This window comes from Asterias amurensis, chromosome 13 (assembly GCF_032118995.1).
Source record: "Asterias amurensis chromosome 13, ASM3211899v1".
Classification (NCBI taxonomy): domain Eukaryota; kingdom Metazoa; phylum Echinodermata; class Asteroidea; order Forcipulatida; family Asteriidae; genus Asterias; species Asterias amurensis.
The window spans coordinates 19,943,365-19,970,615 of NC_092660.1; the positions used below are offsets into that span (position 1 = coordinate 19,943,365).

At 39.7% G+C, this 27,251-nt stretch overlaps 1 protein-coding gene across 2 annotated transcripts; it reads right to left on the bottom strand.

The window, feature by feature from the left end:
* Window positions 1-211: 211 nt before the first annotated feature.
* On the bottom strand, window positions 212-27,148 carry LOC139946463 (uncharacterized). 2 transcript variants are annotated; one of them, XM_071944129.1, is made up of 14 exons: window positions 26,993-27,148; window positions 21,734-21,842; window positions 17,039-20,102; window positions 16,823-16,933; window positions 16,200-16,308; window positions 15,443-15,642; window positions 14,357-14,493; window positions 13,157-13,228; window positions 8,663-8,716; window positions 8,314-8,343; window positions 7,754-7,873; window positions 6,602-6,703; window positions 5,372-5,550; window positions 212-4,751 (listed from the first exon to the last, which is right to left on the bottom strand). In XM_071944129.1, the coding sequence occupies exons 1-14, from the start codon at window positions 27,043-27,045 to the stop codon at window positions 4,619-4,621; spliced, it is 4,473 nt and encodes a 1,490-aa protein (XP_071800230.1). In that variant the 5' UTR covers window positions 27,046-27,148; the 3' UTR covers window positions 212-4,618. The 2 variants fall into 2 exon arrangements, with proteins under 2 accessions (XP_071800230.1, XP_071800229.1); XM_071944128.1 differs by having other exon boundaries at window positions 16,823-20,102.
* Between the last annotated feature and the right edge of the window lie 103 nt (window positions 27,149-27,251).

Sequence of the window (27,251 nt, forward strand, 5' to 3'; positions counted from 1 at the left end):
CTAAAAATTGGCTTAAATAAAAATAAAAATTAAAAAATCAGGACTTAAACCCTTAACAAGAGTCAATCTTAATTCATCCAATTTCTTTTTAATATCATCAGAAAGGGGTTCTTAGGACATTTTAAGAATACAATATTAATGACATAAATACTTAGAAAGAAAACAAAGTAACACAAGCAGTTTGACACTCAGTTTCAATATTTTTATCGGCTTTATACCAGGTTTAATTCCTAATCTAATCTTATGTAGGGCATTAAGTTAAAGCACATCTGGAAATCTTCGGTGATACAATAACTAAAAACTACAAGAGGACAGTCAAAGTTAGACAAAACTTTGGGGCGCAAAACTGAAGCATGTCTTTTTAGAACAGACCTTTATCATGCGGCAGCCATCTTGGTCATGTTCTCTATATGTAACAGCATCAATGAAAGCTCTAATTCATTGCAAAAACATTGAATCAACTAATTTGTTTTCCAACCTGGGTTCGGTTACAATTCTGTTGAGTATCAAAGAATACTTTCCCATAAGACAAATAAAAAGCAAAAACAGTTTGAATGAAAATATTAAACTGTGCATTACACCAGTTTGATTCTGCTATTGTACACACTTTTCTCTGGCGATCTTGTAGATTTTCCTAAACAAATCTGAAACTTACAGCATGAAAACATCTTTTCTCAAATCAATGCTACGCAAATATCTAGCCTATAGTTTGTTTAAATGACCTAAAAAAATAAATATAAATCTCAATTTTTTTTTATACCAAACACAAGTCCCACCCTTTACGTAGAATATCATTACAATTTTCATGTATTTCATGCATTATACTTAGATAACTGACAAAATATTACAAACAATTTAGGTCTCAAACTATCTTTTGTTATGAAATGTTTAACTCCACTAAATGAAGATTGTGGAGTGGCCAAATGTTTTAATTCTTGCGCAAGCAACCCCACATAAAACATGTAAAGTAACGTCTAGTCAAAGGGAACATTGCACGGGGCACAGCCAAAAACGGGTACTCGGCACATTATATTCACTTAAACAGACGGGTTATTTTGGCTCTTGAAGTAACAAGTTTGATAACCTCACAACATAACCTGCATCTCGAATAGTACCCCATTAATTTATGCTAGGTACTATCACCTACTTTTTGGAACTCACTAAGATCTATGATCCTTGGCATTAAAAAATGGAAATAACTAAGCTCAATTTCAAAGAGCTGCTTCAGTAAAAAGTTTTGCTTAACAATTATCCGCAAATAATCAATAAGGTTTTTACCCATATACACCGATGTGTGTTAGCACTGCATATTAAGTACGTTCTTGAGTTCAGTTCTGTAAGAACAATCACGGGCATATTACTGGGTTTGGATTCGGAACTCACGACCTATCTGCTAAGCAAAACTTTAGCGAGTAAATGGTTAAAGATGGTTCACATTTTGATGGTGTTTTGGTTGGTTTGCTATTATATTCTGTAAAGCAACATTGTTTTCTTCTTACTTAGAGTGCTTAAGCAGCTCAATAAAACTTAGCCCTGGCACATCAGGGCCAAATATCATAAAGCCTGTGAGCACAGAACCTTGCTAAGCAGTGAAATATATCCCTTGGCAAACACATAATAACAGCCAAACATCCAGTTTGCAACTGGTGCCTAGCACTAGCAGTGATTTTTGCTTAGCAGTTTAATGAAACTGTGCCATGTTATATAAATTGAATTGCATGAAAGTATCTCCATCTGCTGACTAGAACTGCTGCTAAGGTAAGCATGCATTTCACTTGCCTTGTAGTAAGTAAGCAGTATTTATGAAAGAAATTCTGATGACATTTAAACTATTTTTTTTAATTTTACTAAGGGCTCTGTGCAACGGGCTTATTCTTCATTGTTTCTTTTACACATGTACCGTACACGAGTATTTAAGCCCTTGAACACAAATTAACCGAAACTAACTGTTGACATGGTTAGGAGAGCTGCCAACGTTTGCAGGGTATTTCGTCCAACAATCAGATAGATATTTAGAATTACATTCAACATAACAGGAACAAAGTTTCCTCACTCAAAGTTGTTCATCTGAACATGGAGAGATTGCTTCACTGTCAGGGAAATTTCTTCATAATCAAGGAGAGTGGGCAGCTTTGGGTTTAACAACGGTATAATTTAAAGGGAAGGTACACATTGGTAATTACTCAAAACAAATGTTAACTTAAAAACTGACTTGGTAAGGTGCATTAGAGAGCTATTGATAGTATAAAACATTGTGAGAAACGGCTCCCTTTGAAGTAGCCTAGATTTTGAGAAAGAGGTATTTTATCACTAAAATAATTAAATACTTCTAGCTAGTAGTCTTTTATTCCTATCTGAAAGCACACAACGTAGTCCAACGAGGGTCTTTTTTCTCTCATCATTTTCACTCAACTGCGATGACCAATTAAGCTCAAATTTAGGGATACACTAAGTAAGAAGACTGGTCTTTGACAATGACCAAACGTGAACCTTCCATTTAAATATTTTCTTTAAACCTTTGTGTCAAAACTCATGGCAATTAAAACAAATTTAGTTTTCAGTGGATTTTACGTTAAAACATGAATACAGACAAAGGCACTCCGCGCTCGTGCTAAAAATAGAAGCTCAGTACCCGGATCTCAGACAACATTTCAAAAGTCACAAATACGCGTGTAACCATCCATGTTTTGTGTTTACTTACGTGGGCTCACTGGTTACTAGTTTAGTTTTGCGCACCAATCATGCAGTAATCACATGTTTGTCTGACAGCCGGGTAATTTGAGCAAAAGTGACATATAACAGCGGAGTGCTGGGCCCAATTTCACGGCTCTGCTTACCGTAAGCACAGAATCGGCGCTTACGGAAGCAGGGAATTTTGTGCTTACGGCAAGCGTGTTTCACGGGTAAGCAGCAAATTTTGACTTCTGCGCGTGCGTACTCCATGTTACTAGGCGTTCTACGCTAACACGGCTAGCGCAGAAATTGGGCCCTTGCACGTAAGCAGGGAATCGTGATCGTAAGCGCAGAATTCTGTGGTAAGCAGAGCCTTGAAATTGGGCCCTGTTCAATTGCTGCCTTCCAGACTGTACAATCAGGGAAAGCTTAAACACCAATTATATTGTCTCTGTACAATATATCTTAATTCTTAATTATGAACATTATTTACATAAATTGTACACAAATCTGACATGAGTGCAAGTAATGCCTTTAACTTTTCAAACATGACATGCACAAAACTTGAAGAGAAACTCTCTAATAATAGTTTACAATCTATCCTTACATGATATTAGAACAAACATTAAACCCACGTGTAACAACCCCTACCTCAAAAAAAAACCAAAAATAAAATAAATTGAAAAATAAAATTACAAAATAAAACAATGACCAGAAGTGAAAAGTACATACATGTATTAATCCAAATACCAGTGAATGGCTGAAACAGTTTGCTTTTCGTGGTTACTTTAGTTTAATGTTAAATGAACCCGACAAAATATCTGTCTGTTATAAACAAAACAAAAATATTCATTACCAGGATAACAGATCCTTGTGCCAAAATTAAAACTTCCTTGATAATCCTTTTTATTTTTAGACTTAATCCCTTTCCGCTAATACCTGGAACACATTTGGGTTTACTTTTAATCCAGCTACAGGAGTGTAAAGTTTCTACAACATGCTATTAATACTCACACATTATAAAAAACGCATTACGAACAGTTGTTATTTTTATACTATACATAACTTCCAATGTTTTCATATTTCACATAACTGCAAAGTTTCTTGAGAAAGATTTGCTTTGAAAAGTTTCCCCATTACCCACTTCTAAATGCAAACTGTGAAGAACCTCCCAGTCTATCTATCTGTCAGTTAACATTTGTGTTTTAATTTTTCTTACAAGGGAAAAATCACAGTTCTACGATTTTCAGCTTCAAAAAACCAAAGACAAATATTCCCCGTCATGTACCACAGATGCTTAGTCTAATTACAGTAACACTGATTTGTCAAGGTGAAGTCATTTCATAAAAACAATAAGTAGAGCGAAAAATATTGAAATTTCCTGCAACATTCAATATTTCTTCCCCATACCGCTGCCACCTTTTGTCATGTTCCCTTTGTTGACATAGTGATGATGAATATTGGTTCTTTCATTACCAAACAGGGGCCAGTCTCAGGCCTCAAAATAACCCACAACACCCACAGCAAATGCCATGGTGCCCTTTGCAAGGTTCCAATACAATTTTACTATTCCCCAAAGACGTGCCCCTTACTAGAGGGAATTTGCTGTGCCCCTTAAAGAGCGGAACTCAAGGCCAGCAGTCTGACCAAGGACCTAATTATTTACTCTTCTTCATGCAGAATTCTGCTTTTGGCATGTAGAGTTACGAAACAAATATGAAAGAAAATGAAATGAAAGATGGTTCCAACAGTTTAGAGCAAGTTCAGGCAGCGACCATTTGTCATCCACTAGTCAATGATCCATGCAGTACATCCCAGGTACCAGGCAAATTCACCCAAAGGTACACAATAGTTAACTAAAGTCCCTTGCTGGAACTTGCTTGTAGATTGTTTGCTTCCGTCTTGGTAAACGTCTCTGTTGTAATAACAAGAAAATGTCTTGAACTTATCTTTTCTTCTTCTTGTTCTTCTTGTGGCGTTTGTTTCTGTCTTGATTTGCGTTGTTGTAACGATCACCGCTTTGTTGGCCGATGTCATTCCTGTGAAGACGCTCAAACAGATCTCTCAGCTGCTCCTCACTGTTAAAATAATGATCGAGAGATTAAATGAAACACATTCAGAATGACACATTTGCTTGTTTTTCAATTTACATTTTAATTATTCTAACGGTTTTCCAGTGTCAGCTATCTAAGTATCAGTTATTCAAATATTGGTTTTCCGGCTTTACATTCTCAACAACAAAAGTACTTCAGAAATCCTCAAAACTTATTATGCTTATGCTGTATAAGAAGCCTCGGCCAGAAATTATATTGAGACCATGGAGACCACTACCAGGGTACCAGAAGGGACCCGGGTCGATTTCACAAAAATAGTCCTAACTTAGGACTAGTCCTAGGAATCTTTATGAGTAATTAAAAACTTAAGGCTAGTCCTCGGGATAGGACTAGTCTTAGTTCTTTAGAAAATCCACCCCAGTTGCCTCAGTTGCCTCTGCTCTTGGTCTCAAAAGTTTCACATAGTTTTTAAGAATTCTCCATTGAATTGTTTTTTGGCCTATCCCTCTCAAAGATGAAATTCCAGGCCTGGAACCCGCTATAACAATATCCAGGAATGTGAGGGGGAAAAAAAAGGACTCTGAGCGCAAAGCGCGAAAGCATGCAGCCTCAAAAACTTGCGAGCATGATGCCGAGGAACTTACCTGAAATCTGGTTCATGTTCCTGGCTGCGGTGGTTACTGTGATGGTTACAGAAGTTAGGAGGGTTGGATTGTTGACTCCTTGAGCGGGAACCTCCCCTGTTAGTCCTGCTGTTGGATCCCAGACGATAGCGGATCTCACAGGTGTTAGCCTCAATGCCCCCCATGAAACCATGTTTCTTCTGTTGAAAGTAAATATGAAGTTTGTTAAAACAGACAAAGTATAATATTAGGTCCTAGTATAGCGGGTTTAACACACCCCTAGGGGCGTACCAAAGCACTCAGTATTTTGTTTTCCCGCAAGGTAAGTGGAGCTACGTTTTGGAAGTATGAGATCTATTCCTTTATAGCACCATGTAATGGTTTACAAGGTGTTTTGGCGCAATATACTGCCGATCAGACTAGGAGCACCGGGCGAACCTTTTCTCTTTTTGATTAGTGCACTGGGCTAATTTAGGTGCATTACACAAGTGTTCTGAAGTGCACGTAAAAGAACACTGTTACACTTCACGTGAAGAGTAGGGGTTTGAATCATTGGTTGCTGAGTGTGTCGACTTTTAAACCCTACAAAGTGCAACAAAAAGTGTCTCATATTTAAAATTAAAATAAAAAACTAAAAAAAATCATCTTCAAAAGGATAACAATCAGTACGACTATAGAAAAGATGTTTTCAAATAGTTAACATTTTGATTTTCAAATTTCACCCTGTGTATCTATTGTGCAACTATTCACTCATATGTATCCAACATTTGTACATTATAATAATTTGCACACTGCACAATTCATTTAAAGGCAGTGGACACTATTGGTAATTACTCAAAATTATTATTAGCATACAACCTGACTTAGTGACAAGTAATGGGGAGAGGTTGATGGTATAAAACATTGTGAGAAACTCCCTCTGAAGTGACATAGTTTTCGAGAAAGAAGTAATTTTCCACGAATTTGATATCGAGACCTCAGATTTAGAGTTTGAGGTCTCGAAATCAACCATCTAAACGCACACAACTCCGTGTGACAAGGGTGTTTTTTCTTTCATTATTATCTCGCAAGTTCAATGACCGATTGAGCTCAAATTTTCACAGGTTTGTTATTTTATGCATATGTTGAGATACACCAAGTGAAAAGACTAGTCTTTGACAATTACCAATAGTGTCCAGTGTCTTTAAGGCCTTGTAATGAATATCTTCAGCAAATTTGAAATGTAAAGAATGCCACTTCATGTTGAATTACCTGACATGCGGCCCATTCCGTTATATCAAATATTCTGTCCTCCATCATGGCATAAAAATGAACCTTGAATCCAAGATGAGATGTTTCTGCCCACATGTCATGCTGAAGAGAATAAAACAAAGATTCATTCATTAATTTCATTTCAACAGAGTCGATAACACACAAACATACAAGGTTTGAGAGTGAACAGTCAAGATTAGCTCCTTCAGGGAATGAAAGTTGACAAACTAGTTCCCGAGACAAACTGGTTTGAACGGGTTTGTCAACTTCCAATACCAAGAATATCACCTGCTCACCCCAAATAAACCATGTTAAATGTGTTGTACATTTAACATGGACATAATCAGTTACAGGTACAACATTAGGATCAAGTGGAAATGACGACTGAGAAATAAAATGTATCCAGACAGATTAAATGCATCCAGGATGTATTTGTTCATGAACTTCTTACTTTATTTCTGCACATAAAATGCAAAAGCTAAATGAATCTGTTCTGATTCATTTAAACACAATGATGCAGGTGGATCAAGCTCAATAGCGTATGCGCACAATACCCAGGGAACAGTTCTGAGATCGTAAAGCACACGACAAGCCAGAGCCTAAGATTGAGTGCAAGTCAGAGTCCAATCTGAAGCCCAAGCAAGAGCCCAAGCCAGAGTCAAAGCCAGAGCCCAAGCTAGAGTCAAAGCCAGAGTCAAAGCCAGAGTCAAAGCCAGAGCCAAAGATTGAGTCAAGCTGGAGCCTAAGATGGAGTCAAAATCAGAGTCCAAGCCAAGGCTTAAAGGCATTGGACACTATTGGTTACTACTCACAATAATTATTTGCAAAAAACCTTACTTGGTAATGGGTAATGGGGTCTCGAAATCAAACGTCTGAAAGCACACAACTTCGTGTGACAACTTTGTGTTTTTTCCTTTCATTATTATCTTGCAACTTCAACAACCAATTAAGCTCAAATTTTCACAGGTTTGTTATTTTGTGCATATGTTGAGATACACCAAGTTAGAAGACTGGTCTTTGACAATTACCAATAGTGTTCATGTGCCTTTAAGCCAGAACCCAAGATGGAGCCCAAGCCAAAACCTAGCAGAAGCTCAAGAGGGAACCCAAGCCGCAGCCCAAGCCAAAGCGCAAAGTGGCTTCAGTCCTTACCTCATTTGCAGAATGTCTCTCCCCATGAACACTGCAGTATCGAGCATGGTCTTGTACTCTGTCTGTCTCGTAGCGTCGATGTTTCCCATGACATGCTTCACAGCTCAATGTATTCAGAATCTACAAAAATGTCAACAAAATATAAAAAAAGTTTTAAAATGACATACCTCAAGCCATAATGTCGGTAGAAGTCTATTAAGTAAAACTAAATTCTGTCTCGAGCATATGTGGCTCGTCAGGCTGGTGTTTATATCCACTTTCCTTGGCATTAAACGAGTGAGAATATTTCTATTCCTCCTGGACAGGATGCCAGTCCACCCAAGGTTACTCCCCAGCTTTCGTCGGTACCCATTTGCACTCCGGGGAGTATAAAAAGCATTTACAATAAAGTGCCTTGCTCAAGGACACAAGTATCGCGACTGACCAGGCCAGAATTCGTACCAACATTCTTTAAATTACAGAACTTGAGTCCACTAATACATCATTTATTGGAACATTCTATAAAGTTAAAAAACAGAGAAATGGTTTATAGTACACTAATTAAACTATTAATAGATTACCTCTTCCATCTTCTTCATAAAGTCCTCCATCTGTAAAAATAAGATGATTACAAAATTATTAGTCAAAAAACACAATAAATTGAAGTTTCTGGTAGTTTTGTAAGTGTGGGGTGGAAAAGTTTCTATGTCAAATTTCACAAGTTCTCTGGGTTAAATCAAACAAATATTGAGTGCATTTCGTTCCTCCATTAAAGAGGAATCACGAGGAATCAAAATCAGGAGGTGAAATCTGGTTTTACATTTCCCTTGGCAGAATGGACTAGTCCAGATTTCAAGTTTGAAATTATATTCTACGACAACACCCTTTAATACATGCATGTAATATTTGTATAACATTTTTTGAACATACCTCTTCACTGAAGTTTACATTCTTTCGTTCCATTTCAAACTCTCTCCTCTTCACCTGTAAAGAAAACACTTTCTGCGTCAGCAACAGCAACAGAAATTTACATCTATTTTCACCGAACTCAAAAAAGTACTGAGTATACAGTGTTTAAGACATTGGAAACTTTCGAAACAGAAACAAAATTAAAAGTTCACAGATTTACAAATAACTTACAGGGTTTACAGAAGGTAATGGTGAAAGACTTCTCTTGAATTTTGTTTCCATGAAATGCTTTACTTTTTGAAAAAAACAGTAAAACAATATCAATTCTCGATATCGAGAATTACGGATTTATTACAAACACATGTCATGACACGGCACAGCGTGCGGAAACAGGGGTGGATTTTCCCGTTATTTTCTCCCGACTCCGATGACCGATTGAGCCTAAATTTTCACAGGTTTGTTATTTTATATCGAAGTTGTGACACACAAAGTGTGGGCCTTGGAAAATACTGTTTACCGAAATTGTCCAATGGCTTTAAATCACATGGGTGTAAGAGTAAAAATGAAATTGTATTCTTTATCCCAATAATCATCTATGAAATCATTCCGATACCCTGCCGCTAAGGACTGAAACAGCCTCAAGCCATTGGGCGAGCTTAGTGGTCTTATGGTAAGACATTTCTTGGCTCTGCTTACAGTAAGCAAAGAATCGGCACTTACCGAAACAGGGAATTCCGTACATCAAGTGTATTTGTATTTCACGATTTTGCATGGTTAGCAAGGAATTTTGGCCTGTGTCAGGCACACTCCACATTACTAGGCATTCTACGCTTTACACAGCTAGAATTCGATGCGATTCGGCACTTGCGCGTAAGCGAGATTAGTGATCGTAATTTGAGCTCTGCTCTAGCAATGCAAAGGTAGTAGGTTTGAATCCCAAACGAGTGATTTGCCTGTTGAATTTTCTACAGAACTGTGGGAACACATTAATAGAGCGCTGTCAGGCTGCACTGCTTTTCCATCTGTTCTTGGGAAAAATTTGAATTTTTCATCGTAGCTGTTCCTGATGTGGCTGATTTTTTAAATGATGGTTATATTACGAGTACACAGGCTGTTTGACTGATTATTGGTGATAAATCTGATTACTATGTGGTGGATTTTTCTGGGAATATCCATCGCGATTTTGACTCCGGGTGACTTCGGGGATCAGCCAACCGTGACTGCTATGGGCCTGACCTACACCCCTGGGAAACTGCTTGAACTACGGCCTGACTCTTGTCGCTTACTTGACCATGCAGCATGGAGATCGGCCTGCGATGCAGGGATAGCGCTTCGCTATCCTACACGACGGGGTTGCCGTGGAGGTGCACGTAAACAAAGGAAACTCGCTTCACCTATTGTTACTGGACAATCAGAGGTAACCATAGGCACCACTCCACTGCACACCACCACCATCGGCCCTATACAAAGCCAAACCACAACTCCAGATACTGAAAATGTGAACTTAGCCCTTCTTAACTGCCGATCTGCAAGGAATAAAACTGAACTGATAAATGATTTCATTGTAGATAGCAAATCGGATATTCTGGCACTGACAGAAACCTGGTTTACTGGAACTGAAGATGATCAAAAATACATCGGTGAAATTTGTCCCAGTGGCTTCACTTTCACACACGTCCCTAGAACCGGCCGGCGTGGTGGGGGTGTTGCTGTCATCTTGCGTAAAAGCTTCAATGTGAAACTTTTGAAAACTCAGTGTTTTGCTTCATTTGAGTACATGATTATTAACATTTCCTCGGGCAACAACAACTCTGCGGTAACTTTAATTGTACTTTACCGACCACCATCGTCCTCTCACAACAACTTCATGACTGAGTTCTCGACGTTGCTTGAGTCCATGGTACTTGAGAACAACTTGGTTGTGGTTGGTGACTTTAATTTCAACTGGGCACAGAAAGACAGCAGCACCAAAAAGTTAGACGAACTTTTAGACAGCATGGGCTTACTTCAGTGCGTTGAATCACCTACACATACCAGTGGCCATATTCTTGACTACGTCATAGGGAGAGCCAGTGACGATGTACTTATTTCATCTTCGGTCAAGGTATCTACCTTTATATCTGATCACTGTAGCGTGGTTTGTGAACTGAAACTAGGTAAACCAAAGCGCTCTTGGAAAGTAGCTACTTACCGTAAATTGAACAAAATAGATCTTACTGAGTTCACCAGGGACATGACCCATCTACTACAAGTTGCACCAGATTCTGAGCTGTCTGCTCAGGTAGAGTGTTATGAAACTACCCTCAAACAACTAATTGACAGACACGCCCCAATACAGAGGCGACTACTACCCGTACGTCCCCATAGCCCTTGGTATACGCATGACATCATGGAGGCCAAAAAGCAAAAGCGGATGTACGAAAAGCAGTGGAGGAAATCTAGTCTTACTGTTCACCGCCAAATGTTTACAGAGCAAAGAAACCTGGTTCTTCGTTTAATTAGAGATGCCCGACGTGCACATTTCAAACAGAAGATATCAGACAATGCAACAAATCCAAGACAACTTTTCGCTGTTGTTGATGGTTTGCTACACAGTAAACCATCACTGTGTCTTCCTGACAGTCCATCTGCATTAGACCTCGCGGAAAGGTTTAATGTTCACTTCGAAACCAAAGTTACGCACATCAGGTCGGAGCTTGATGGTCAGATATCATCAGTTGCAGTCTCTGTCCATGATACTCATTCTACATCGGTACTCCAACTTTTCGAGACGGAATCGGAAGAAACTGTTGGAAAGCTCATCCGCCGCTCACCCTCGAAATCATGTGACCTCGATCCAATACCCACCTCCTTGTTGAAAACTTGTCTGTCATCCGTCCTACCTGCCATTACAAACATTGTCAACTCATCCATAGAAACAGGAATCGTGCCTCAGCAGCTCAAAAAGGCGCACGTCACCCCCATCTTAAAGAACTCAAAGCTAGATAAGAACAAGCTGAGTAACTACAGACCTGTGTCGAATCTGCCGTTCATCTCAAAAGTTGTGGAAAAAGTGGTAGCTGGTCAACTCAATGACTACCTAACATCTAACAACCTGCTTGAGCTGGCACAGTCAGCGTATCGTAAACACCACAGCACCGAGACTACGCTCCTGTGTGTTCAAAATGACATCCTTGGAGCCATTGACAAGAAACTCTCTGTAATTTTAGTGCTACTTGACCTTTCTGCTGCTTTTGACACTATCGACCACCAAATCCTCCTTCAACGTCTTCACTACAATTTCGGTATCACTGGAACTGCTTTGAAGTGGTTTACTTCATATCTGGAAAATCGCACCCAAAATGTAAAAATTGACGGGTCCTTCTCATCCAACACTACATCACGTTTTGGCGTCCCTCAGGGGTCGGTGCTCGGTCCAGTGTTATTTTCCTTGTACTTTTCACCTGTTGCGAACATTGCTCGTAACCACGGTCTGTCCGTTCAGCTTTACGCGGATGACGCACAACTATATCTGCCATTTGTCTCCACGGACGCAAACACTGCAGTTGCTCGTACAGAAGCGTGTGTTGCCGAAGTTAAGGAATGGATGGTCGCAAACAAACTTCAACTCAATAGCGATAAGACAGTCATCCTCTTGCTGAACTCCCAAAGTCAACATCGCCACAACACCATTCACAGCATCCTGATTGATGGCCATGTCATTCCTTGTAGCAACACAGCTAGAAACCTTGGTGTCATCTTTGACAGGCACATGAACTTCACAACCAACGTCAAAAACTCCTCCCGAATCGCCATGTACCACTTGAAGAACATAAACCACATCCGCTCATTGCTCTCTGACAAAACAGCAGAGCAACTCATTCACGCACTTGTAACGTCTCGACTCGACTACTGCAACTCACTCTTATATGGACTTCCAGCTTCCACCTTGCATCACCTTCAGAGAATCCAGAACATTGCAGCTCGTATCCTAACACGCTCAAAAAAGTTTGAGCATATCACCCCGGTTCTTCAAGCACTACACTGGCTCCCTGTTGAGCAACGCATCATCTTCAAACTCCTTTGTACAACATACCGTTGTATGACAGAGACTTCATCCCCGTTGTACTTGCAGAGGCTTCTCCTGCCGTATAAGCCCGCTCGCCAGCTAAGGTCCAGTGATGCCAACTTGCTTGCCGTTCCACCTTCCAGGTTGAAAACTTATGGGGATAGAAGTTTCTCGGTTGCTGCCCCCCGCCTGTGGAACGACCTGCCTCTCACCCTTAGATCACAACCTGACATTTTTTCATTCAAATCCAATCTCAAAACTTACCTCTTCAGTCAAGCCTACCATTAATTTTTCCCTTGGTCATATTTTAGCGCAGTGAATAGTTTTCTAGATACCAGCGCTTTATAAGATTTATTATTATTTATTATTATTATTATACAGTGCCCAATACACATCGGTGTAAAGGTTAAAACATATTATATTCTCTCTTCTCGATATGAAAATTAAAATCTAGGAAAATATCTTACAGGATCAGTGAGCGTTTCATATCCTTTCTGTAAGATCTGGAATGCCTTTCGAGATTTATGTTCTTGATCGTTCTGAAAAAAAGAAAGAGGAAAGAGAGGAATTATAAAAGGTTGGATCATACTTTGGTTAGGAACTACAACAATTAATAACCATAAAACTCACTCAACATTGTTAGAAACGACCCCCTTTGAAATGATTAGAGTAGTTTTAGAGAAGGAGGTAACTTTTCACCCCAAAGTTTTACTCTGAGAAAGGCTTCAACAATTCTGTGCAATAACATTTTCGAGTAGTATGCCTGTGATTTTTGTTTACAGAACTCGGGTAAGTACCGAGTATACAGTGCTTACACTGTTTATGGGTAACAACCAAAATTAATATTCTTTATCCCCAATGCAAAATTAACATCTATTAAATCGGTTGCAGTACCTGCTGCTAAACATAGGATCCGAACTGCCTCTAGCCACAGGGCAATCTCGGTGATCTAGTTGGTATGACATTGCTCTAGAATTGCAACTTAGTTGACCAATTGAACCCAAATTGTCACAGGTTTGAGAAATGATTCATGCATGAATCTATTCTCAGAATTCTGAGGGATTGTGTCTGTTCTTGAATGCGTGTAGTACTCGCTGTCACCTCGCTAATCAAGGATGGATTTAACATTCTTTGTGGTAAATACCTTGACAGTTTGTTTGCTGTTTTCTCAGAAAGTATACAGTGTGTTCAGCTTAAACTTTCACTTGTGATTTTTACTTGAATTAGTAGTTTGTTTTTCTACCTGGAAGTGTCGTGGACGAGCGGTTATGAGCACCGAATTCAAACTATGGTGTTTCTGATCAGCAGAGTGTGGGTTCAAATCCCCAGCCACGACACTTGTGTCCTTAAGAGGACACTTAACCATTGCTTTGTCCTTCGGATGGGACGTAAAGCCGTTGGTCCCATGTGTTGTGTAAATGCATGTAAAAGAACCCAGTGCACTTATCGTAAAGAGAAGGGGTTCCCCTCGGTGTTCCTGGCTGGATTGGCTGCATATTGACTAAGGATTAGGTCTTATATCTCAAACTTCGTCCCACTCCTTGCAGTAATAATACCTGGCGCTTTGTATCCTTTGGCAAAAGGCGCGTTATAAATACGGTTGTTATTGTTATTACCTTGTCCAGTTATCAAATAAAATTTTGAAGGTAGGAAATTCAATGACAAACCTTGTCTGGATGTACCAGCATGCACTGCCTTCGGTAATATTTCTTGATGTCTTCCTCTGATGCATCAGAGCTCACACCCAATACCTCAAAGGGATTATCTGGATCGCATTGAAGTAATCTCTTTATAGCTGCACCAGCTGAAGGATTAAAACAAACAGAAGCTGTGTTGTTAAATCAGAGTAGGGCAATTCCATGTCCCCTTTAATATCAATATCCCAATGACTTACAGACCTTATAAAAATGCACATGAAGTCATTTCTGTAGGGCGCCCTCACCTAGAGGTCAAAAGGAGGTTGTTCATTGGCCAACCCTGTGCGCCGTGGGTACAAATCTGCGCGTTTCGTTTGTTTCAACACCGTTTTACTTCTAGGATGGTGCCTGGATATCGCCCATGCATAAGGTCTATTCCAATGAAATGACTTACCATCCTAATGATTGGATTTTCCCAGTGACAGGACTAGTCCAAATGGTAGGATGTATCCTAATGTGACTTATCCCATCGATAGGTCTTCTCCTAACGATACTACTTATCCCAATGGCTACATATCCCAATGATAGGAATCATCTCCATGATAGGACTTAACCAAATGATAGAACTTATCCCAATGATAGGACTTATCCCAATGATATGTCTTATCCCAATGATAGAACTTACCCCAATGATAGAACTTATCCCAATGATAGAACTTATCCCAATGATAGGACTTATCCCAATGATAGAACTTATCCCAATGATTGGACTTATCCCAATGATATGTCTTATCCCAATGATAGAACTTATCCCAATGATAGGACTTATCCCAATGATAGAACTTATCCCAATGATTGGACTTATCCCAATGATATGTCTTATCCCAATGATAGAACTTATCCCAATGATAGAACTTATCCCAATGATAGAACTTATCCCAATGATAGAACTTATCCCAATGATAGAACTTATCCCAATGATAGGACTTATCCCAATGATAGAACTTATCCCAATGATAGAACTTATCCCAATGATAGAACTTATCCCAATGATAGGACTTATCCCAATGATAGAACTTATCCCAATGATTGGACTTATCCCAATGAAAGGAGTACCTGATGTTGGAATATCTATGCTTCTTGTTGGTTGTGATGGCGGCTGGGCGCTGCTTGGACTATTGGATGACCCCCATGCCCTTGGACCTCCTGTAGGGCCCTCGTTACCCCTAGAACCTCCTTCTCGCTCTCGATGCTCCCGGAAGAGTTTGTAGATCTCCTGCAGTATGTGCCAGCCGTACTTTAGGCACAACTTAATCCTGTAGTTGGACAAATTATTTAACTTTTAGACACATGACATGTGGGGTAAACGTATTTCACTAGAATTTACTTACTTGAACAAGTAAAAAACTGGGGGCACAACATTTTAGATCGTCGGCTTAAAGACACTGGACACCATTGGTAATTGTCAACGACCAGTCTTCTCACTTGGTGTATCTCAACATATGCATGAAATAACCTGTGAAAATTTGAGCTCAATCGGTCGTCGAAGTTGCGAGATATTAATGAAAGAAAAAACACCCTTGTCGTACGAAGTTGTGTGCTTTCAGATGCTTGATTTCGAGACCTCAAGTTCTAAATCTGAGGTCTCGAAATCAAATTCGTGGAAAATTAACACTTTCTTGAAAACTACGTTACTTCAGAGGGAGCCGTTTCTCGCGGTGTACTATACTATCAACAGCTCCCAAGTACACGTTACCAAGTAAGGTTTTATGCTAATAATTACTTTGAGTAATTACCAATAGTGTCCACTGCCTTTAAAACAATCAAACGGTTCCAACAACCAAAGGTATACCTTAAGGCAGTTTATACTTACATGCTGCAGAGGCAGGCACATAGAATGAGTGTTAGTAAGAGGATAAATCCAAGAACCCAGAGTAGATGTTTACCGATGCCTCTCATCCACTTATACAAAGGATCAACATCTGTATCAGGAGAAACAATCAGTCAAGGTTTAATGGAAGTAGATGAAATCACTTATAACGGAGGAAATAAGAATTCTTGAATTAGCTTTGATGCTACATCAATGTGTGATAGAGTGGGACAAGGTCTTAAGGGGGCCATTTGAAAAACTGGCAGGGGCGTGGCCGAAGAAGCGAGCCGAAGCAAGGTCCTTCGTTGCACGACCACGACCCTGCAAAGTTTTTAACAAACTTTAAAGACAGAGTTACCTTTTTTTTACTCCTATTCTAATTCCACTCTTTTAAAAAGTTCAGAAGTGTTGCAGCACTTTGTTTGGAATAGCTACAGGAATGGTCAGACATGTAGTTTAAACAAATTTTGAAGAATTTCAGACAGAAAATGTCAACCACAAACCACAGTTCCACTTTAGATTTTAAATTGTTTCAATAACAAATTTATCAAATGACTGTCGTTCGCATCTTGTTTGATTCTGACATAAATTCTTAAATTGTTAACAAAGTTTGTAAAGACTTTTACCTTCTATGTTTATTTCTTCCTGTTGGTCGGTTCTCTGTCTATATTCAGAGTCAGAATCTGTCATCCTGGAAGATGTGCGTGACCTCGAAGCCTGTGGCGCTGTCCTGTAACCTGTTGATGGTTGGGGTCTGGCGTGCTCTCCAGTGGCCTTTGAATTTGTGTTGGTCGACTGCTTCTCGGATCTTGACTGGGAAGCCTGTGGCGCTGTCCTGTAACCTGTTGATGGTTGGGGTCTGGCATGCTCTCCAGTGGCCTTTGAGTTTGTGTTGGTCGACTGCTTCTCGGATCTTGACTGGGAAGCATGTGCAGAATTTGTCTCTGTTGGTTTCCGTCGAGCCTCTGGGGCTGCTTTCTGTTTGGTCTTTGGCTCACTCCTGGTAGGTCCTTTCTGTTTCTCATCAGATTGGTTTGGAGCTGTCTTTGAGGGGTTTTCTTGTCTCCTATCATTGGGACTCTGTCTGAAGAAACTAGTTGAATGATTGGAAGAGCTGCCTTGTGCATTTGAGCTCGTGAAGTTTCTTGACGACGGAGGCTGAGAGGTTGCTGATGAAGATGCCGACTGTTTAGCCTCTTGTGATTTTGATGCATCTCGTGATGGTGGTTTAGGAGTTGTTCCTTTGAGGACTTCAGAGTTGTTGCTTGTAGACTTCTTTCTGGTTGCAGTTCCCCTAGCAGGGTCTTTATGAGGCTGAAACTCAGAAGGCTGCTCTGTCTTGCTTCCAGTTGACGATTGGCTATTTGAGAAACTACCTTTTTGACTCGTTGCTGCTGCTTCTGGAGTATTTGAGTCAACCATACTTGATGTAGCATTCTGCTTTTTCCAGTCAGTATACGAATACCCCATGTTGGGATTCAGAGGCACATCTTTAGATTGGGTACTTCCTGCAATGTTCAAAGGAATACTTTGCTCTTTATTGATATACGGTTCTGGAGTTCTTTTAGGAGCACTGCAGTCCTGTTGTGAGCTTTCCAAGCATGTCTTTGTGTCAGATGTTAACTTAGTTGTCGGCTTGGCTGAGGTTTGACTGACTGCTGGCTTTGTTTCAGTATTTTTATGTTCACCAACTTTGCCAGGATTACTGAATATTCTGGTGGGCTCCCAGAAAGCTTTTGCCGATTGTTTGGAAGGCTTCTTGTCTTGCAGAACCTTGTCACTTCTTATGCTAGAGGTGTTTGTTTCTTTAGATTCTACACACCCTTTTAGCGAGGTTTCTAGTCTGCTTTCGTTTGCCTTAGGAGCGATTGTTGACAGTGACGGAGGTGATATTACCTTTGGCTCGGGAGCAACACATTGAGTTACACCTGGACAGTTATTTTTATCCTCTGAAGGATTGCCTTGCGCTGGAGTTGAACTTATGGAAGGCTTGGCAAGAGATTCTTGACATCTTAGACTGAACTTTGGTTGTTTAGAGGAGTTTAACGTCAGTGGCGTATCCCTTCCTAAACACCCACTGAGACTATCACTAGGAGAAGAGTTTGAAACGATAGAATCATGAGCCCGACAAACTGGAACCTTAGTCTTTAGGTTCCCATCTTTCAAGATGTCCTTCACATTTATGTAAGTTTGAGAATCTGGTCGGGCGTTTTCGGTTCTTGCTGCATTTAAACTCTCAGAGTTTACCAGAGAGCTGGTGCTTTTACCTACAGATGTTTCAATCTCAGATCTTTCATTTGTAGACATTGTGCAATGATCTGTTTGAACACTTGTTTTATTGCACATACCGTTGGCTGTCGTTTTGGGTGGACTTTCAGTTTTACTTGACGACTCTGGACTTGTGTCTGGAGAAATCCCTAGAGGAACATACATCCTTTTGATGATGTCTCGCCACTCAGCTTCTGTCATCCTCTCGTCCGAGCTGCTGTAACCTCTTTCAGGACTTCCTTGTTTATCTTCCTTGGCAGGAGTCTGAGTTTCCATTTTCTGTGATGGTATTTCACGGGTATTTTCACTTGCATGTTTCACTCTACTTGTTTTCGTTGGTCCCGTTGTCACATGGTTATTTTGTACCCCTTTTGACTTTGAGCCAGAGTCCACCGTTTCAGTTCTCTTAGAGTCCACGTTCACACACTCTTTCTTGTCCGTAGCTTCAGGCGACTTGAAACTTTTGGTAGTTTCTGACGAGTTAAAAATTCTCCTTGGATCGAAAAATTGTTTGTCAGCCACTTTAGCACTCATTGCTTCTTTTGGTTTGTCATCCTTCTTGACAGAATGTGCTTGCGGGTTTGAGTTTTTACGAGACGCCTTATTTGTTGCCAGATTGGGAGGAGGTTTTTGTTTCTCAACTTGTTCTTGATACTGGAGGATAGTCGTCTTTTCAATTGTCTTGTTTTCTTTTCCTTGATAGCCAGAGGTAGGTTTGTCTACCATTTCATGATCTGCAGAAGTCCTGGACCCAGCCGGTGGAGTTTTCTTCGTGGCGGCAGCTGTCTTCTTCTTTTTCTTTCTGTTCTTTTTGGGTTTGAAACCAGGGGGGACTTTGTCCCCTGATGACTCATTGCTGTTGAGCCATTCCTGTACTTTCACCGAGGGATCGTCAAAGCTGTCGAGAGCATTCATGGCATCGCTTGAGGTTTCCTCCGACTGCCAAGTCTGTGGGGAGCTCTGTTCAGTTCTATTTGGAGGATCTTTTATGCTTGTTCTCTCCGTTGAATTTGCATTGGAGCCTCTAAGGCTGTTCTGACTGGCACTGCAGTTTAAAGGGTTGGTTGGCTTGGGTGCTGATGGCACTTTCCTTCTCTCGTCCATCCAGGGGTTATCTGTATGCTGGAACCATGAGGGTTTTATGGTAGAGTTATAAACAGTTAATCCTGGATCACTCCAATCACTCCATTCTTGTTTGAGTGTCTGCCCAGCACTACTTCCTGCGGCACTGTTGGAATACTTATGGTCACCAAAACAGTTTTTTGTAGCTGGGTCTGGATTATTGACAGCTCCGATGGGCCCCTGCCAGGAACCTGAACCGAACATGTTATCAGCTACAGCATCTGAATGATACTGAGCTGTGTTTGTATTGACCGAAGATAGCCACGGACTTTTACTGCTTCGTTGTAGATTGCCGTACTCAGCAGGGCCTTGAAAGTTCCTGTCATCCCACGTAGCTTTTGGCTGGTTGGCTATCCTGGGATCTCTACCATCCTTCTTCTTGTGTGCTTGAGCCTTGTGAACGTTACCTGGCACACCTGGTTGTCTCTGGCTATGAGTGGATGGCCGATGGCTGGGAGCTAATAGTATGTTACGAGCTTCTTGAAATGTAACATTTGACGGTTCGAGCGCAATAGCCTAGAAAAGTAAAATTTACAGAAGTTAAATGAAAAACAGTGTCATAATGAATGGGATGTCATTTCATGGGATAAAGTATTGTTACATAACTCGCTACAGTTCTAATCACCTCTAAGAATGCATTTGTTATTTACTCTTTTAAGAAATACCTATTAAGAAATTCAATTTGGTTGTTAACACTGACTTAATATCTAACTCTCCCAAATAAGCACAAAATCCAAAGGCCAAGTTGTATAAATTAAGAGACAAAGATGTCTTATACTTTTTCATATTCCACAAACAAGCGTGGACTAACATTAAAGATGCTATGTCAGATTTTTGGCCCCCAAACATTAAAAAATAGATTTTTTTGACTGAATGGTATTTCAAAGAGTATCACCCGCTCTAACGGAAAAAAAAGTTTAACAATTACTTTTAATGGTCAGGAACCATGACAAAAATTTAAAATGTTTCTTATAAAACACATAAGAATTGGTCACGTGATATATTGTCGGGATCCGGACAAAAACTAATTTTGAGCACTTTATTTCACTGCTACTAATAATTGGCGGACTTTTTCACGCAATGGCTAAAATGAAAGCTTGTAACTTTCTCAACCCCCATCAAAATACCTATTGAATTTTAAATCAAAACTTGAGGGTCAAATCGGCCAAAAATCTGACAAAGCATCTTTAACATTCTCCTGAAGATGATCACAGCATACAGATTGTTACATTGAGTTGTTAACCAGCCATCTCTTTTCAGAACCAACACTACTCAAGAAGAGACATTCACATTTTTTTTTTTTGTAATGGAAGTCGCCAGACACACAAGGCTTGAAGGCCACTTCAAGGTGTTGGCTATAACTATTTTTGTCCAGAGGCCGTTGCCACAGCCTACTCCTAGGGCTGAAACAGGGTTCCCCCTTTTACAAACCATACGGATGTAGGCTTGGGTATCATCAGTCCGAAGCCGGGCCGGTAGAGCAGAAAGCACTACCGTACCTCCCCAATTTTATGTAGCAAGTGTTACGACCGGGATTTCAACCCACACTCTGCTGATCAAACACCAGAGCTTGAATCTGGTGCTCTCAACCGCTCGGCCATGACACGCCACAGGTATTAAGAGAGGTATTAAAACCTCTCTTAGTTATACTTCCACCATGCAAAGTTTCAAATCCTTCTTAAATGAACTGGACACCTTTCTTTGGAAATTGTCAAGAACCAGTATGCTCACTTGGTGTTTCTCAACTTAAATGCAAATTTGGACTGCATCGGTCGTCAAAGTTGAAAGAGAATTTTTTTTAATTTTTTTTTTAACCTTGTTGCACAAGTTGTGTGCTTTCAGATGCCTTGAGTTCGAGACTTCAGCTGAGGTCTCTTATTCAATTCAAATATTTAAATGAGAAATTACCTCTTTCTCAAAAACTAAGTCACTTCAGACAGAGCTGTTTCTAAAATTGTTTTATACCATCAACAGCTCTTTTCTTTGTTTTTATGCCCACAATTATTTTGAGTAGTTACCAGTAGTGTTCTAATCAAGTTCTGACGGAATAAGTCGTGTAAGCTCGCCTACACTGTACATTTAAATACTCAGAGAGCAATCACCATTCTGCTAAGCACTTTGATGAAGTTTAATTACAGGGTACATACCTTGTTGAGAAGTTGTTCTACTTGGGTGAAATCTCCTGAGGCGCAGAATGCTAGAGCTTGATCATAAAGCCGCTCACCTTCTGTCTGAATAACATGAGCATTCATTCTTCTGCAAAGGAAACAGATTTCCACATTAATGTATGCAGTATTCAACTATTTAAAGCCATTGGACACTTTCTGAACAGAACAAGAATTTAAAGTTCACAGATTTACTTATATAACTTACACTTACAGGGTTTACAGAAGGTAATGGTGAAAAAATTCCCTTGAAATACAAAGTATTATTCAATGAAATGCTTTACTTTTTGAGAAAACATTAAAACAATTATCAATTCTCGATATCGAGAATAACAGATTTATTTTAAACACATGTCATGACACGGCGAACTGGCGGACACAAGGGTGGGTTTTCCCATTATTTTCTCCCGACTCCGATGACCGATTGAGCCTAAATTTTCACAGGTTTGTTATTTTATAAGTTGTGATACAAGAAGTGTGGGCCTTTTGACAATACTGTTTACCGATTGTGGTGGCTGCAGTGGTTTTTTTTTAAATTTAAACGATTAAACATGACTTTTTAAACCTGAAATATTTTTTTAATTTTTTTATTTATGCGCAAGTATTTTAAAAGTGGTTTTCAAGAGATTAGGGGAACCCACCCCGCCCCTTAAAGGAAGACTTCATGAGACGTCATGTCGGGAACCCGAGCCGTCGGGTCCCCTGGCTGTGTGCATATAGAGACGTGTGCATTGTGTGGCCTGTTACCTAGGTGCGTGTAGTTAGGAACCAGACTCCTTTTTGCCGACGATATGTTTGAATTCCCGACGTGACGTCGATGATAGGGGGCGGTAACAATCCACAAAAGGGGGGGGCATGACTTATTTGCTAATTACGCAAGTGAGATATGTCGGGGAAAAAACAAAACACATGTTATTGATGTTCAGTACATCTATATATCAGAAATAAATGACAGCAAAATGAACTGTTTTATTTTAATTCACTGCAGCATCCCTTTAACTGAACAACAAAATCAATGTTAAACAAAGGGACACATTGACTTGCATCGGGCGAGTTGGTCTATGAAAAGCGTAGGCCTATGAAACTGTTTGTTATAAAATTGATATGATCAGAAAGATGTTTTAAAAGTAGAATTTAATGATCCACACAAACATGCCTCAAAATTGCACGGTTTTCCATTTAAGTGTGAACTAACACGGCACGCCATTTTATGGAGTCAAATTTTTGCCTCCACAAAATGGCCAGCCATGTTGGTTTGCAAAGTAAAAGGAAAACCATGCAATTTCAAAGCACATGTGTGTGTAGATAATTATATTCTACTTTTTAAAACATCTTTTTAACCATGTTTACGCATTTGATAACAAACGGTTCAAAAACGCTTTTCATAGACCAACTCGCCCTATTCAAGGCAACATGTCCCTTTAAGTTTTTAGAGCTTTACCTCATTTGTATGGGCATCTGAAAGTGCTTTTAATTTTTAGGTAGGTATATAGTATTCAGCCAAGTTTTTGAGTTAAAAAAACAATTTACATCAACACTTTGTATGGTTATTTAAACTGATTTTTTTTTTTTTTTTGGGGGGGGGTGCCATTTGAAAAAAACAAAAATCAATTTATCACTAAATAAACAGTGCATGAAAGGGTTAAAAATAGCAAACGGATTGATAAAAACGTATACGAGACTACAGGTGTTGTCTCACTGTATACATAAAATTACCTTGGAAAGTACATGACAATTACAATGTGTACAAATGTTGTGCACTGTACTGCTGTATGTAACTTCAAGTGCACGTAGCCTACGTGTATGTTTTCTGTACAAATAAATGATCATGTACACGTGTATGTTTTCTGTACAAATAAATGATCATGTACACCCCATGTGTACACTGTACACAATATTCACAAGTGCACAAGTGAATTCTAACTTAGTTTAATAGATGTTAAATTTGCATCGGGATTCATTTTGGTTTTTACCCATAAAAACTATACAACGATGTGTGTTAGCACTGTATACTCAGTACTTACCCGAGTTCTGTGAAAAAAATCACAGGCATATTACTCGGGTGGGATTGGAACCCACTACCCTTGGAATTCTAGTCACTGTCATACCAACTAGACCACCGAGATTGCCCGGTTGCTAGAGGCACCACCGAGATTTCCCGGTTGCAAGAGGCAGTTTAAATCCTATGTTTTACCAGTGGGTAACGATTTACATGTTATGCTGTGATTTTTTTTCACAGAACTCGGGTACATTGTAAGTATCGAGTATACATTGCTAACACACACTACAGATCAGTGTAAATGAGTAAAAACCAAATTGAATATTCTTTGTCCTCACTGAAAATTTACATGTCAGGTGAATTACATATTCCGCAGTTTTTGCAAACATCAATCATCACACGTATCATCATAAGTATCCATAGAGAATGGACAGCTCAATGGTTTATTAGGGGCAGTGAAAAGGAGAATTTGAACTGAAGCTTGTGGTTGTGTCAGCATGCCCAGTGCTGAAACATTCAACCAGCCTTTGAAAAATATCATCCCAACTTATATTGGACAAAAGGTTGAGTGACCTCACTTTAAAGTTCTATGCACAGACTGAGCAAATGAGTAATGTACATGTACATGTATCACATGACTAACGAGTGGTGAGACTGAGACATGTATTAAAAGGGGAACTTTGTACAATTATTATCAACACAATGAATTTAATCCGGAGGTCGTTGGTTCGAATCCCACTCTAGTCAATTCTTTGTTCAACCCCAAAAATCATTTCAAAATTTACCCAGTCAGTTTCCCTTGTGGTTTATATTGATAAAATGAATTTAAATTAATCATTTTCATTCCCATTGTTAACATTGTTTATGATTGATATTACAAAAACAAACGGTGTAATTTATTCACATTCTATCATTGTGTTCACTGAAATGCTGGGGCTTGTTTAATTTAAAAAAGATACTTTTGTGCCACTTTTACCCACACCCACCCAAGTAACTGCAGGACCTGAGATTTGTATATTTTTGTATGCCAAGATTTACCTACGTACATGATAATGTACTGTACTGGTGCGTATTTGAACATGAAAATGTACACGTTCATTTTGGTGTAATTTTATACAAAAATTTGAGCATGCAAAAATTTGTTTTTTATTATTGCCTGCACACACGAATGGTGATTCAATTTCAATTCACTGATAGTGATACCTACCCAAAACCTGCATTACCGGACAAAATATTATTTTTCATGTCGCTGTGTTTCATCGCCTTGAGCAAAGACTATTATAACACCCCTTGCAAGTATTCTGCCTGCTCATTGGTTTAGAGCGCATCACATGACATGTCTTAGTTTTGCTAGACGACGGCCGTGTGATAGTGCGTCGGTTTGCCATGCGCTAGTCCGAAGACTAGCACACGGCGCCGTGCGCTAGTCCGACAGACTAGCACACGGCGTGCAGTACCCAGACGTCCGTTGCATGTACCAGTATGATAAATTAATAGTCTGTAACCATTTCGGATTGCACGACACTACATGCAACACAGTAAGTAAAAGTGTTTGCAATCTGTATTCGCGTCGTCCGTGGATTGTAGCATTCAGGTCTGTAACTTAATAATAGTACAGTATTTAGAAATGTTTGGGGTGTTATAAAAAAAATATTGACTACTTTTACTCGTGCAATGGTTAAAAACTATGACTCCCTCGGTGATCCCCGGAGCGTTCTATTTTCAAACGCTAATAAAACGCTCCGGGGATCACCTCGGGAGTCATAGTTTTAACCATAGCACTCGAAGCAGTCAATATTTGTATACTAGTCGCATGTGTAAATAGCACGAGCAGTAAATATCATGGCACCGATGACGTTTCAGGGTGATTACTCAGTTTAATATAAAATCACCAAATCTTGGCATAAAAACACAAGTCTCTAATTCAAAAAATGATCTAACCTCCCGAATGAAGTATTATGGCGTAGGCCAAGAAGCACAGCGAGCCAAGCAGTGTGTGACACTATGGGATTATATCAATTAACCTGCTCCTACTTCTACATCCATGCTCCTACCTATAGATGTAGAACAGTGGTAGGAAGGCTTCAAGCGTTTCAACATTTTTCGCTCCTGCCACAAATCAGCCCCTGACGCCTAATTCTAAGTCCCTCCTTGAAAAATAATACAAAACTGTTTTAAGTAGGAGCATGCATGCATGAGGGGTCTGCATGTTTATAGCCCAGTGGCCGGGGTTTGTGTAGAAACAAGACGTAAGACAACCAAGACAAGGAGGTTCATTCGTTCTGCTATGGTCTCGTTAACGGAACGAACCTCATATAGTCATAGTTCTGGGAGTAAACTCAGCCAAGGTCATTAGGAGATGGCAGGAGTAACTTGTAGTACCCATCAACTCAAGTGTAGTCAAGGACCGGACACGAAGAAATGTAATTTAATGAATGAAGTTTCAGCTTCTTTTAGTTTTCTAGATCATGGAGATAGAGTAGACAGTCAGTTTTAATATCAGTTCAGATACAACAAAAATTATGAACAAAAAGGCAGATTGAAATTGTATTATACAATTTCAATCTACAGTATTGCCTTTTATTTATAGTTTTATAATATATGTTCATTGTTTGTATCTGAGCTGAATGATCTACGACTACAATAATTTTATGATCATTGCATTGTTTTGCTGAGCAGTTTTACAGCTCCATCTTGGTTTTACACACGAGATTTAAGGAAGTATAAACGTTGGAGTGGTATACATGTGCACAGAGACAGAATGGCATTAACCTGGGCCCAATTTCATAGAGCTGCTAATTGCACAAAAATTTGCTTAGCATGAAATTTCTTCCTTGATAAAAACAGGATTACCAACCAAATTTCTACGCGATTTTCAGGATAAGCAAACAACAGCTGAATACCAGTAGCAATCAATTCAGTATGTAACAAATGGAAATTTTGGTTGGTAATCCCGTTATTATCAAGGAAGAAATTTCATGCTAAGCCAAATTTTGTGCTTAGCAGCTCTATGACATTGGGCCCTGATGTTAGCCATGTTAGCATGGTTAGCCTCCCATGTCCACCTGCCTGGGCTACGTGGTCCGCACTAGCAGGACTCTAGGAGGTTGGAGAGACTGGTTCGAAGCCGATATGGTTCCATCCATTTATTTCATCATGTGATGAGGGGATTCATGGAAATCAACTCTTGACTTGACAATTCAACACTAAAATGTTTACCGTAATTCATGAATTTCACTCACCTCTGTTGGTGTGGATATCCATTCCCATAGCCATTCCAATTTGGCTGTGCCATCACCCTCAAAAAGTCCCTTCGTTACACATTTCGCTATCAACCCGCATTCTTTCATTGAAAAAACATTATCGTTGTGCCCTGTCTGTTTTACTTCTTCTTCCGGTTCTTGCAGCATTTCTCATTATTATTGCTGGCATGCAATACTGAGCGGTGATGATATCGGTTACCAGTTCGCTTGAGGGCGCTGTTTACATTGCACAAATCAA